Source organism: Macaca nemestrina, chromosome 11 (assembly GCF_043159975.1).
Source record: "Macaca nemestrina isolate mMacNem1 chromosome 11, mMacNem.hap1, whole genome shotgun sequence".
Lineage (NCBI taxonomy): Eukaryota > Metazoa > Chordata > Mammalia > Primates > Cercopithecidae > Macaca > Macaca nemestrina.
The window spans coordinates 125980655-125995261 of record NC_092135.1 but is presented as its reverse complement, the minus strand read 5'-3'; the positions used below and the strand labels follow the sequence as shown (position 1 = coordinate 125995261).

Genomic DNA, 14607 nt, shown 5'->3' with positions numbered 1-14607 from the left:
AAGAAGGTAGACTGGCTATGGGTTTCAGGGCTTGAGGAATGACTACATGGTGAGATTCCTGGATTTTCTTTTTATCACTGCACACCACACCCCAAAACTAGGACAAGAGGGCCCTAATCCTTGCCCCACAAATGAGGCCCCTGCAAGCAGTTTGATCCCGTAGTGGAAGCTTGGAGCTGGTCCAGTTCCCATTGCACATGCTGGGCCCCAGCAGGCAGTCGGATCTGGCTGCAGCCCCATCAAGAAAGTCCTGGGACCTCCCAGACCCCGCTCCACAGCCAGACCTTTGGTGGATGGTCCTCTCCACTTGCAAAAGGGGCAACAGTGACATCCAGGGATGTCTCAGACCTCACTCCACACCTAGGCACTGAGGCAGCCTTAGCAAAGCTCTGCGTCTCCCTGTCTTCCAGCCAGCAGCACAATCAGGCCACAAAGTGACCACCAAGATCACTCAGTGACCCCAGGTCTACTAGGGAAGTACCTTCTGCCCCCTGCAGGTGGCGCCAGCAGCGACTGAGCAGGAGCCTCAACAGTGCCCGAAAAAACAAAGGACAGTGACGTTGCAAGGGCCTAGGAAACTACACCGACACCATTGGAACTAACGCCCGCAAAAGTAGCCCAAGAACACATATGCCAAATCTAAGCAGATTTCGCCAAATTAGAAGGTTTAGACAGGATCAAGGATCCCTGTAATAATCAAAATGTCTAGGATACAATTTTTTTTTTTTTTTTTTTTTAGACGGAGTTTTGCTCTTGTTGCTCAGGCTGGAGTGCAATGGCACGATCTCGGCTCACCGCAACCTCCACCTTCCAGGTTCAAGCGAATCTCCTGCCTCAGCCTCCCTAGTAGCTGGGATTACAGGCGCCCGCCACCATGCCCGGCTAATTTTGTGTTTTTAATAGAGACAAGGTTTCTCTATGTTGGTCAGGCTGGTCTCGAATTCCCGACCTTGGGTGATCTGCCCGCCTCGGCCTCCCAAAGTGCTGGGATTACAGGCATGAACCACCATGCCAATTTTTTGAAAATCATCTATTATACCAAGGCCAATCAACAAACACCAATACCAAGATGAATCAGAGGTTGGAATCATCTGACGAGGACTTTAAAGAAGATATTATAAAAATCCTTCAATAATCATTTACAATTTCACTTGAAACAAATGAAAAAATGGAAAATCCCAGGAAATATTTATTAAGCCAAATGAGGATTATAGAACTGAAAAATATGATAACAAAAATAAAAAACTTGCTAAGTGGTGGGGGGAGGGGGGAGAGATAGCATTAGGAGATATACCTAATATAAATGACAAGTTAATAGGTGCAGCACACCAACATGGCACATGTATACATATGTAACAAACCTGCAGGTTGCGCACATGCACCCTAGAACATAAAGTATAATAAAAAAAAAATTAATTTAAAAAAAAGAAAAAAAACTTGCTAAGTGAGTTCAAAAGTAGAGATGACAGAGAATAGAATCCGTGAACTTGAAGATGGATCCATAGAATATATTCCATCTGAACAGCCCAGCACTAATAAAAACTGGACAGAGCCTCCTAACCACTTTAATTCTACTACCTCTGTCTGTGGATATAAACTAGTACATCTCAAAAATTTGGCTTCAGGATCACCTTACACTCAAAAATTATTTAGGACACCAAAGAGTTTTTGGGTTTTTTCCATTATTAAAAACTAAAATTGAGAAATTTTTAAATATGTATTAAGTAAAATAACAATAATTCATAGCATGTTCTTTTTATAAAATTTTTGTAAAAATAACTATATTTTCATGACCCTAAAAAGAGTAAGAAGAGTAGTACTGTTTTATACTTTCACAAATCTCTAATATCTGGCTTAAGACACTGGATTCTCATCTCTGCTTCTGCATTCAAGCTGCTGTTAAATATTTTAGAAAAGTATAAGAAAAGAATGTATTCAGACACTGATTCGTAGTTGAAAATGAAGGAGTATTATAATTGCCCTTTTATATCATTGTGAACATTTTTTATATTATATTAAAACTCAACAAATGGTAACTTCTTAAAATTAGTTGCGATATAGAATCTGAAACCATGTTAGTGAACTTTTCCATATACTTGCATTAAACCCCATTGGTCTATTTCACACTTTCAATGGATCTTTTATTCATGCATGATCCATGCATAATCGTGCACCAAACATTTGAAAAATACTGATCTACTAAGTTATGCATATCTTGTAACTGTTAACATATTTCATCACACAATATCAGAAAGTAACATTTGCCACTGTCACTACCAATTTTTATCATAAGAAAACTCTTACTGTTGGTAAGCTGTCAAGATTATGGTGGTAAACAAAAGTTTTCTGAACTTATACTTTTTGCCTGAAAGCTAAAATATATCACTAGCAAGAAATGCTGATATTTTTGCTTGAAAGTTGTGGGCTCACATTCTTCATTTTCAAGAAAATGTCTACCAAATGTCTGAGTCTGAAAACCATGTTGTTTCTCAGTCTTTCAAGTAAAAATGCTTTTCCATGAAAAAAAGTTGGCTCATCTCAGAACTCAAGCGACCACCTATATTTTCCTTAAGACAACTGTATTAGTTTGTTTTTATATTGCTCTAAAGAACTTCCCAAGACTGGGTAATTTATAAAAGAAAGAGGTTTAACTGACTCACAGTTCCTCATGGCTGGGGAGGCCTCAGGAAACTTACAATCATGTTGGAAGGAAAAGAGGAAGCAAGGCACCTTCTTCACAAAGTGGCAGGAAGAGAATGAATGCAGGAGGAACTACCAAACAATTATAAAACCATCAGATCTCGTGAGAACTCACTCACTATCATGAGAACAGCATGGGGGAACCTCCCCTTGATCCAATTACTTCCACCTGGTCTCTCCCTTGACATGTGGGGATTGTGGGAATTATAATTCAAGATGAGATTTGGGTGAGGACACAAAGCCTAACCATATCAACAACTATCAGACTTCACACTAGAGCAGAAGTGCTTTCTTAGTACTTCCTATTTGATCACCTGGAATACTCAAAATACATGCACTCCCATGTTAATGTTTTGCTATATTAATAATTTTCACTGTTTCATCAAGGAAATCCTCAAGAAAAACTAGGTTGTTCTGTTGGGATTGTTTTTGTTGTTTTTTCCTATTGTGAGAGTGTGTCAGTGAAGAAGAAATACAGTGACCACCATTAGAGTTTGGTGTCACTGCCTTGATTTGTAGTAAGGCACCAGCAGTTTCACCTTCCATTGCTTCTGCACCATTAGTGACAACGTCAGCACAGTGTAGAAAAGGAAGTAACATCTTATTGTTACTAGGAAAAATAAGTTTGACCTTGAGACCCTGCTGAAAGTGTTCAAGGGTGCCCAGGAGTCCTCCACAGTTTGAGAATCACTGCTATAGACCATAGTTTGGTATAACAGATATAATTCCAGCAGTATTTCAGATCAAGGGAAAATAGGAAATGTTGCCAAAACACTCTATTTACTTTTCAAAAGCACTGAGCCATTAAGAAAGAATGTGGCAGAGGCCAGGTGCAGTGGCTCACACCTGTAATCCTAGCACTTTGGGAAGCCAAGTGGGCAGATCACTTGAGGTCAGGAGTTTGAGACCAGCCCGGCCAACATGCTGAAACCCCGTCTCTAATAAAAATACAGAAATTAGCTGGGCACTATGGCAGGCACCTGTAATCCCAGCTACTTGGGAGACTGAGGAAGGAGAATCACTTGAACCCAGGAGGCAGAGGTTTCAGTGAGCCAAGATCACAGCACTGCACTCCAGCCTGAGTGACAGAGTCAAACTCTGTCTCAAAAAAAAAAAGAAAAAGAAAAAGAAAAGAAAAGAAAAAGAACGTGGCAGAGTTGAAAAGTGTATACTTGGCATCAGATAGATCCTCAACCCCTTACTTATGTCATAATCTAGCAAATGTCAATTTTCTCATCTATGAACCTACACTTTGCTGGTTGAGATTAAATAAGATGTATATAAAGCACCTGGAATAAAATCTTAATGAACAGTGCTTATTTTCTAGGTATTAATCAAATGCTACCTTGGGGCATATCCTACATGGTCACCTTGTATTATTTAAATTGCATTTATGCCTTCTCTTTCCAGTGAGATTATAACATCTTGAAGAAGGAAGCATATCTATGTCCTATGCTTCCCTATATTCCCAAAAAGATCCTTCTCAGGGCAAGTCATGATTTAAGCACAGCAGGCCTGTGATTTTTGTTTAGGTTCAAGTACAAGCAACACACTCAGATTCCTCTCTGGATTCCATTTCTCTATCAAAAGTGCCTGCCCTTATCCAGTGTCTTCATGATCTTTCAAAATGCTCTAGCAGTGCTTGTTGAATACCTGAACTAACTGGTAGATGACAGGAAGACCGTCCTCAAATTGCTTAATGCATTTGACATTCTCTGTCCTTATAACATGTGGCCTTTCAGAAATAATCAATACTATAAACAATATATCCTCCTTCCTCAAATATACCCTCTTTAGGTTTTTTATAAAATCTCTTCTTTCTCTTTTTCCAATCACTTTGTTATTTTTTGTTCTCCTTTGTCCTCTTTTGCCTGACCTTTAAACACTAAGCATCTTTAAACTTCAGGTCTACAGATTCTTCTCTTCTCACCTTACATTCTTTCCCTATATACATTCATCGGTACCATGACTTTAATTACCATCAACATGCTAACTATTAATCGCAAATCTCCAGTCTATATCTCCTCTGAGTTCCAGATATATAGATGTCTCCCTACCACCTCAAAGAGTTCAGGATCTTCTCCTTCAACACTGCTTCTCCTCTGGAGTTTCTACCTCAGAGTCGGACATCACTACCCACTCAGCTGCACAGCTATGATCTCTCGGAAGGAATGTTTCTCAACCCTGTCTTGCTGCACGGATGTGCTGAAACCTAAACAGGAAATCCAAGCAGCTGTTGTGTAACGAACGGCAAGATTTTAGAACAGAAAAATAATGCAAAATGCTTATAATGACTCAAGAAACTGTCCAGAACACTACAACACAGCAAGCAAATGCTACTTAGAGGATAGTTTGGCATAATTTTGTTTTGGTTTTTTCCCCCCAAGAAGTAGTTCCTTCGTACCAAAGACCTGAAACCAAACTCTACTCTCAAAAGCAAACTTAAAAAAGAAAAAAAGAAAGATTCTGTGGAGAGTCAACCAGTACTTATTTCCTTAGAGTGAAAAAAAAAAAAAAAAGACTGTTCATGTCACATTAAACTTTTCAGCAAAATATGGACATTACAGCATTGTTAAAATATTTTTAAACCTAACTGTATGCCACATGTTATAAAAAAGATTTAAGGTGCTTACAAAAGATGAATAGAATACAAAAAGCTAAGACTAGAAGAAGATAAGAAAGAGATACTGGGCCGGGCGCGGTGGCTCAAGCCTGTAATCCCAGCACTTTGGGAGGCCGAGACGGGCGGATCACGAGGTCAGGAGATCGAGACCATCCTGGCTAACACGGTGAAACCCCTTCTCTACTAAAAAATACAAAAAACTAGCCGGGCGAGGTGGCGGGCGCCTGTAGTCCCAGCTACTCGGGAGGCTGAAGCAGGAGAATGGCGTAAACCCGGGAGGTGGGGCTTGCAGTGAGCTGAGATCCGGCCACAGTACTCCAGCCTGGGCGACACAGCGAGACTCCGTCTCAAAAAAAAAAAAAAAAAAGAAAGAAAGAAAGAGATACTGTACCCATTGCAGATACAGTTAATGGCAAGATCACACTTATAATTGCAAAGAAAATTACTGAATATCCAAATATAGAATTAACAAGAAATGTGTAAGTCCTAAATGTACTATTGAATATAAAAGAAAATTGTGATAAATGAGGAGACATATTTCTGGATGAGAAAACCCAATGCTGTAAAGATGTCAAATTTATGAAGTTAATGTAATTAAAATGATTTTACTTTTTGAAATGTGAAAATTTACTCGACCGGATATTACAATGAACTATAAAAAAATAAAGTGTGGTTTTGATACAAAATTAGATCAGTATAATAATCATCAATTTTGATCATCTATGCATCAAAATTTAAAAATAAAATGAAAGTATATTTCAAGTTAATAGAGAAAGAAGGTATTGTTCAATAAATGATGTGATAATATTTCAAATTAATAGAGAAAGAATGTATTGGTCAATAAATGATGTAATAATCAGTTGGATTTTTTGAAAACTTAATAAAATAGATTTCTGCCACGTACAATGTACAAAAATATTCCAGGTTGATTACAAATTTTAATATTAAAAATAAAATATAAAATATTCTAGATAATACAATGTATTTGTCTCCTAGTGTCTGTAATCACCTTTGTAAGTACATGAAATACAATAGCTATAAAAGAAAAAATTGACAAATTTGTCTAAAATAAATTGTAAGCTTCTGTACAATAAAAGATGCCACAAAGTTAAAGGCAAATAATAATCAGCAAAGAAGTTTGAACCATAAACACAAAGCTTTAAGAACTTAGTATAAAGAACTCCAAAAATGATTTTTTAAAAGAAAATTGGACAAAAGTCAGGAGCAGTCAATTTACAAAGACAGAAAATGATCAATAAACAAACCAAAACAAAAAGTCCCTAACTTCATTATTAAGAAAAAATACAAAACAGAATAGACATAAATTTTACCCATCAAATTAGCAAAGATCACAAAGACTGATAATATTCAACATCAGCAGCTTGAAGACACGGGCACTCTAACGTGTCAGGTGGCTCCTTTCAAGTCATGATCGCTGATCTTAGCTATTCCTTGATGCATTTTCCATTATTTGGCTATACACAAATATTTTACTAAAGTAAGAGAAGCCAGGCGCGGTGGCTCATGCCTGTAATTCCAGCACTTTGGGAGGCCGAGGCAGGCAGATCACTTGAGGACAGGAGTCCAAGACAAGCCTGGCCAACATGGTGAAACCCTGTCTGTACTAAAAAATGGAAAAAATTAGCCAGGTGTGGTGGCATGCCTGTAATTCCAGCAACTTGGGAAACTGAGGCACGAGAATCGTTTGAACCCAGGAGGCAGATGTTGAATGAGCTTAGATTGTGCCATTGCACTCCAGCCTAGGCAAAAATAAATAAATAAATAAATAGAAATAAATTTAAATTTAAAAAGTAAGAGAAAAATAAGAAAATAGAAAAAATGATAGGGATTGACATCTTTTCTTTTTCATTTTGTTAGAGTCTGAGTCTTGCTCTGTTACCCAGGCTGCAGTGCAGTGGTACAATCAACACTCACTGTAGCCCCGAACTCCTGGGGACCCATGCCATTCTCCTGCCGCATCTTTTTGAGTAGCTAGGACTACAGGCACATGCCGCTATGCCCAGCTAATTTTTTAATTTTTTGTAGAAACAAGATCTCACTATGTTTCTCAGGCCGGTCTTCAACTCCTGGGCTCAAGCCATCCTCCTGCCTCAGTCTCTCAAAATGCTGGGATTGAAGGCATGCACCACCATGCCCAGTTGATCAGCATTATCAGAATATAAATCCTTGAAGATCAAGATTGCTACAAAGCTATTTGAAAATTCAAGAAAGATACATACTTTAAACATACAAAGTCTGTATCAATGCAAGACACCATTATCATCAAGGGAGTGTTTCTTTCTGTACTATAATTTTAGATTTTTTGCATTATATATGAGGGTATTTAATATGTGCTATTAATTATTGAGGAAATAAATGCTTGCATAAATAAATGATGTACACAATGAATAAGCAATATAATAATAATCTGTAACGCAGAGAAAGGTTGGAAAGAATTAGCACCTGGCAGTACACAGAGTATGATCTAATACCCTAAGGAAATGCATTTTTAACATTTTAGCAGATAAGTTAACAAAAGTCTGCTTTCTTTATTCACTACTTGTTTGTAATAAAGTAAAAAGTTCAAAGTCTTTAAGCTGACTACTAAAAATTATTTGGGATGCTGTACAAATGGATCTAGAAAATAAAGTACAAAATTTAAACATGTACATTTGACTGCTTCACTGTGACAAAACCTCTAGGCCAGGGGTCCCCCCACCCTACTGGGCCGTGGACCAGTACCAGTCTGTGGCCTGTTAGGACCTGGGCCACACAGCAGGAGGTGAGCAGCCAGCGAGCGAGCATTACCGCCTGAGCTCGTTCAGCCTCCTATCAGATCCGCAGAGCATTAGACTCCCATAGCAGCACGAATCCTATTGTGAAGTGTGCATACAGGGATCCAGGTTGCACACTCTTTATGCGAATCTAACTAATGCCTGATGATCTCAGGTGGAACCGTTTCATCCCGCAACCATACCCCTGGTCTGTGGAAAAATTGTCTTCCACAAAACCAGTCCCTAGTGCCAAAAACGTTGTGGAATTTTGATCTAGGCAATATGTTCATCCCTCTCACGATTAGTGAGCTCCAATATGAGCAAAAGGCTGTGATATGTGTCATGAAGAATAAAAACAGAAAACAAAGAGTCTGGGAGTAGTGGCTCACGCCTATAATCCCAGCACTTTCGGAGGCCAAGGCAAGTGCATCACTTGAGGTCAGGAGTTTGAGACCAGCCTGGCCAACATGGTAAAACCACGTATCTACTTAAAATACTAAAATTAGTTGGGTATGATGGCACATGCCTGTAATCTCAGCTACTCGGGAGACAGAGGTAGAGGTTGCAGTAAGCCAAGATTGTGCCACTGTATTCCAGCCTGGGTGACAGAGCAAAACTGTGTCTCAAAAATCAAAATAAAAAATTAAAATAAACAAAGATGCTGCCAGAAATACATGCTTTTCTTCAGTGATTGTTTCCCATCATATCTTAATAATCTTGATTTTCCCTTGATTGTGCATTATTCAACAAATCTAATTCCCAAAACACTTAGGTAACGAAGCTTCTATTCCTCAAATTCTTCAATACATTAAAAGGGCATGCTTCAAATGATACTAGTATTCTTTACTTAGATTATATATTCAATCAACAGAAATCCTTAAAGTTCTCAGAATGTTAACTAAATTAGTTAATGTTGACTTAATTCCTTCTCCTGGTCAAAGAACTATGGACTTCACACAATAAACAAAATACAAAAATTGTCACAACTGAGTCAGCTGAAAAGCACATAGTCAACACCCACTTTTCCCAAAGCAAAGAGCTTATGAATTAATAAATGTGACCAAGATGGAAAGGAATGTCCCATGTTTGGTTAGCCATGTTACTGGCATGTACATTTAGCCTTTGGGAATGTAGGTAGGGAGAGGGATAATTCAGTAGATAGCAGCAAGACAATGCCCCTGACCTATACGTTATCCAAAAGAAAGTGGGAGGGCGAAAATTAGAGGATTGGGAGGCAAAACAAAACTGCTCTATATGCAGAAGGGATAAAGGTAGCACAGGAATGATTCAGTGGAACGATTTTTTCCTATCTGATAATGCTATTATTGAAACACCCACCTTCTATTCAGTAGTATCTTGGAAACTTGCGTATGATTTGGCTCACCAAAGATTGGAATTCAGAAATTAAATGTCAAGCACGCTAAGTAATATGACCTCATTACAAGATAGGCATTAAGGCAATAGTCGCAAGCATGAGTCAAGAGAATTATGTGAGCCTAAGATCGCTACAAGAATCCTAGGCTTGGCCAGGCCTGGTGGCTCATGCCTGTAATCCCAGCACTTGGGAGGGCCAAGGTGGGCAGATCATGAGGTCAGGAGATCCAGACCATCCTGGCTAACACGGAGAAACCCCGTCTCTACTAAAAATACAAAAAAAAAAAAAAATTAGCCAGGCGTAGTGGTGGGTGCCTGTAGTCCCAGCTACTTGGGAGGCTGAGGCAGGAGAATGGCATGAACCCAGGAGGCAGAGCTTGCAGTGAGCCAAGATCAGCCACTGCACTCCAGTCTGGGTGACAGAGCTAGACTCCATCTCAAAAAAAAAAAAAAAAGAAAAAAAAAAGAATCCTAGGCTTTTAGAGCTGAAGTAGATCAAAGATCGCTTATCTGGCCCTTTCACATTTCAAGATGAGTTTGAGGCATTCTGCTTACACACATAATCTCATTAAACTCCCTTATTCAACAAAAACATTAATGTCATTTTATGTACCAGGCTCTCCTCTGGGTGCTAGAGATAAGGAGTAAACAAAATAGACAAAGTTTCTACCTTCATCAATCTTTTATTCTCAGTAAGCAAAATAAATGAGTAAAATAATGATGAGTTGGAAAAAGATAGCCCCAAGGAGAAAAGACAAACCAGGGAAAGGGGCTGTGAAATATCATGGGAAGAAGATAGAAATGTTCAGAAAGGAGTCTTCTCAGTCTTCACTTTACACACTGTTGAGGAAAGAGTTTAAAAAGTTGGGGCACTAGCGATACAAATGTCCAAGGGTAGGTTATTCAAGGCAGAAAGAACAGCAACTGCAGACCCTGGGTGGGAACACCTCTGCCCCATCCAAGGAACACCAAGGAGAGGAGTGTTGCTGGAGGGAAAAGTCGAAAGTGGTGAGGTCAGGGAAGCAACAGGGGGTGAGATTTTGCAGGGCCTTGGGGATCACGGCCCTTTTACTTTAAGCGAGCTGCGAAGCCACTGGAGGGCTGGAGCAGAAGAGTGACATGGTCATATTTATGCTCTAACGGAACGACCCCATTGCCATATAAACTGAAGAGGGGCAAAGGTGGAAGGAAGCTTTCAAGCTGAAAAGAATGGTACCAGTCAGATAGGAGAAATTGTTGAATTCTGCATATATTTTGAGGGCAGGACCAGCAGGATCTGTTAGTGGATGTGGAGGTGAGAGAGAGGAGACAAGAGTCCAAAATGTCTGACATGAGCAAGTGGAGAAATGGAGCTGCAATTTGCTGAGATGGGGGAGACCATGGGAGACCCCCATCTGAGATGTATGGTGGACATTCAAATGAATGTGTCGGGTGGGCAGTTAGGTACTCAGGACTATGTGGGATGGTTTGTTTTTTGTTTTTTTGAGACAGAGTCTCGCTCTGGCACCCAGGCTGGAGTGCACTGGTGCAATCTTGGCTCACTGCAACCTCCACCTCCCAGGTTCAAGCAATTCTCCTGCCTCAGCCTCCTGAGTTGCTGGGATTACAGACCCGCACCACCACACCTGGCTAATTGTGTTGTATTTTTAGTAGAGATGGGGTTTCACAATGTTGGGCAGGCTGGTCTCAAACTCCTGACCTCAGGTGATCCGCCAACCTCAGCCTCCCAAAATGCTGGGATTACAGACGTGAGCCACTGCGCCCAGCTTCAGGATAGTTTTTAAGCCTTGAGAATGGATGAGATTGGCTAGTGTATGAGCGTAGATAGAAAAGGGAAATCCAAGTTTGGGGTTCTGGGGCACTCCAACATTAAATAATCAAAAAGAAGAAGAGGAACCAACAAGATGAACCCAGAAGAAGTGACAGTGAGACAGGAAGGAAAATAGAGTATGTGTCCTGGAAGCCAAAGAAAAGCAGAGCGGTCAAATGGGTCGAATGCTGCTGTCAGGTCAAGGCAGGCAAGGACAGTGGCTTGGCCAGTGGATTAGCAATGGGAATGTCATTGGAGATCTTGGAGTGGGCAGTTTCAGTGGGGCAATGAGGGTGAAAGCATGATAGGAAGGGAGGACAGCACTTGGGGAGAATATTCTTCCAAAAAGGTTTCTTTACTCTGAAGAGAAAGAATCAAATAAGATAAGCAGCTGGAAGGGTCTAGTAGACCTGTGAAGTGGTGCTATTGTCACCATGCACCCACGCTTTGATAGAATAAAACAAATTGCCCAAGTTTTTTTTTTTTTTTTTATGGTATATGTTGAGAATCAGTTATTCTGAACCCAGAGCCCACATTCTTAACCTACGCTCCACAACAAGGGATGAAAGCAAGAACTTCATTTATTGGTACACCTATGGGAACCAGCACAGGCCTATGGGCAAAAAGAGCCAAAAGAAAATTATGGAATACTTAAAGGAAACAGACTATTAGTCTTAATTTTTAATTTTCTATATACTATATACCTATGCCTAATTTAAATTTTGTAGATACTCTCAGCCTGGTGCAGTGGGTCACACCGGTAATCCCAGCACTTTGGGAGGCCAAGACAGGTGGATCACTTGAGGTTAGGAATTCAAAACCAGCCTGACCAACATGGTGAAACCCCGTCTCTACTAAAAATACAAAAATTAGTTGGGCATGGTGGTGCACACCGGTGATTTCAGCTACCTGGGAGGCTGAGGGATGAGAATCGTTTGAATCCAGGAGGTGGAGGTTACAGTGAGCCAAGATTGTGCCACTGCACTCCAACCTGGGCGACAGAGCAAGACTCTGTCTCAAAAATTAAATTAATTAATTAATTACATAAAATAAATTTCTCTAGACACTCTCATATATATATCTTTCTCATGTTATTTTAACTGGAATTCTATGATGGAGAAAATGAGTGTCTTTTCTACAAATGTCAACTTCCCATTGGAGAAAGTAGCTGTCCAGGATTGGTCTTCCAGGGAGGCAGAAGCAGCATCCCTTAAGATTTTCAGTATTTATTCTCAGTAATTTCCATACCTGACCTCTCATCAAACACATCCATTTATCCATACATTCATTCAACAAACATTCCTGATCTCCTATGTCCCCAAATCTCTTCTAGAAGCTGGGGATGCTACAATGATAAAAAAAAAAAACCACTAAGATCTTAGTTCTCACGAAGTTTACATTAAATGGGAAAGAGGCAGACATTTGAAACATAACAAGTAGAGTTTTGGATGCTGACAAATATAATTTTTAAGCACTTTATGGCATAGAGTAAAATCAGCACAGGCTACTTCAAATAGGTGGGAAAGTCTCTTCAGGTGGCTGACATCAATTGAAACTGAATAAAGAAAAGGAAGCAGCTTTTCCTAGCTCTAGGGAAAGCTGGGTCCACAAAACAAATGAGTAAAAGACCCTCTCTTAAGTCTTAGAAGAACAAGCTAAAGAAGTTGGAAGTACAGTGAGGGTACACAAGTGAAGTTTTAGAAGTTAACAGTGCAGGATAAGCCAAATCCCACAGGGTGCGGATTGTATTCTCAGCATGGTAGGAAACTATTGGAGATCTTGAATTCAGATTCCACTGGCTCCTAGTGGCAGATGGATTGTAAGAGATGAGGGAGAAAACCAGGAATCTAGTTGAAAAGCCACTGGAATGGCCCAGCCAGAGGGAATGGTGGCTGGAATGGAGGGTTGGACTAGGCTGGCAGCTGGAAGGGATGTTAGACCAAGAAATCTGTGCTATGGAAAGAGGGATAATCTGATGGATTCACAGAATATTTTGGACTTAGAGCTGGCAGAATGGATAAAGCAATGCGGGGGTGGGGGTGGGGGTGGGGTGGAATTAATGATCACAAGAGAGAAACAAAAAGTGACCACCTAGGTTTCTGGCAAAAAAACAGGCTGGGTGATGATGCCTTCTACTGGGAGGGCACAGTCTGAGGAAGCAGCAGGATTGGGATGGGACTGGAAAAAAGAAATCATGAGATCTTGTGTGATACCTCATCGGCGATGTTGGATATGTTGCTGGGAAAAGTGAGACATTCAACCTTAAATTCAAGTCCCATCCCTCATAAAGCTATTCTAAACCAAACAGGTCCAAAGTATCTTACCCTCCTTTGAAATCTTTATGACACTTCTATCCAAACTTCATTGGGCAAGTGTATTTGGTTATCTTCTGCCTTGTGGCATGTTTTGCAGATTTTTTTGTTTGGTTGTTTGTTTATTTGCAGATGTTTCTAATTTAGAAAATGAGTTCCGAATTAGAACCCAAGAATTCCACTTCTATTTCTGTCCCTAACAAGCTGGGTGATCAATGGGTGTCACTTATTCTTTAAAGGTGAACATGTCCTCACCTAAAATTAGAGTTAGGCAAAGATTAGGTAATTAATGTATTGCTTATGTTACTAAGTAATAGTTAAGTAATTTATTCCATAATTACTTCACTCATTGAAATCAAGGACTATGAACTTCGTTAAAGGTTCATAGCACAGAGCACAAAGCGTGTAAGCAGTAAGCACTCAATAAATTCAGAAGGACTGATATGCATGCACAGTCAAGCTAAACTCTTTAAATTCCTAAAAGAGTAATTGTTAATGTTTTGAGGAAGAGTCCAGCATCTGAAGGAATGAGGGGCACAGGTTGGGAAGTGCCCGACTTCCTGTCCCACGTGGGGACCCCGCCGCCCCTCAGTCCCCGTGCCCTCCTCCGCCCCAAACCCTCCCAGTCTGGGAGCCCAGGGTCCCACGTGGGGCTGACGGGCCGGGCTGGCGCGTACCTGGCGGATAATACCGAAGCAGGAAACTCTTGAGCTTCATTTTCCTGTTCTGCTATCCCCGGCCGATGGGCTTCGTAGCCATGGAAACGGCTAACAGCAGAGGGACGCGGGTGCGCATGCGCAGGTTGCCCCAAGCGGTCCTGGGACGCAGAGCCGGGAGATCGGTCTCCGGGAGCCGCTGCGGGTACCCCGGGGCTCCAGTGCTCGGGAGGCGAGTGTTCTGGAGGTGTCTAGAGTGAACGGGGTGGGGGCACCTCGTGTTCTCACTAAGGGCGACCTCAGAGGAGCTAAACATGGCCGGGAACCGACGGCCTAGGCCAGAGCCTGGGCTGCATGC

The 14607-nt window shown here is 40.7% G+C and overlaps 1 protein-coding gene across 4 annotated transcripts in view; it reads right to left on the bottom strand.

Annotated features, from left to right (window-relative positions):
- LOC105473969 (dynein assembly factor with WD repeats 1) overlaps positions 1 to 14399 on the bottom strand; it is a 58198-nt gene extending 43799 nt beyond the window's left edge. For 3 of the 4 annotated variants that reach the window (XM_071073486.1, XM_071073489.1, XM_071073490.1), the window contains exon 1: positions 14271 to 14399. In XM_071073486.1, coding sequence (XP_070929587.1) covers positions 14271 to 14310 — 40 coding nt within the window. In that variant the 5' untranslated portion in view covers positions 14311 to 14399. Of the gene's footprint in view, positions 1 to 13605; positions 13849 to 14270 lie in introns of all 4 variants that reach the window. The other variant, XM_071073488.1, reaches the window with a different exon arrangement.
- Positions 14400 to 14607: the final 208 nt, after the last annotated feature.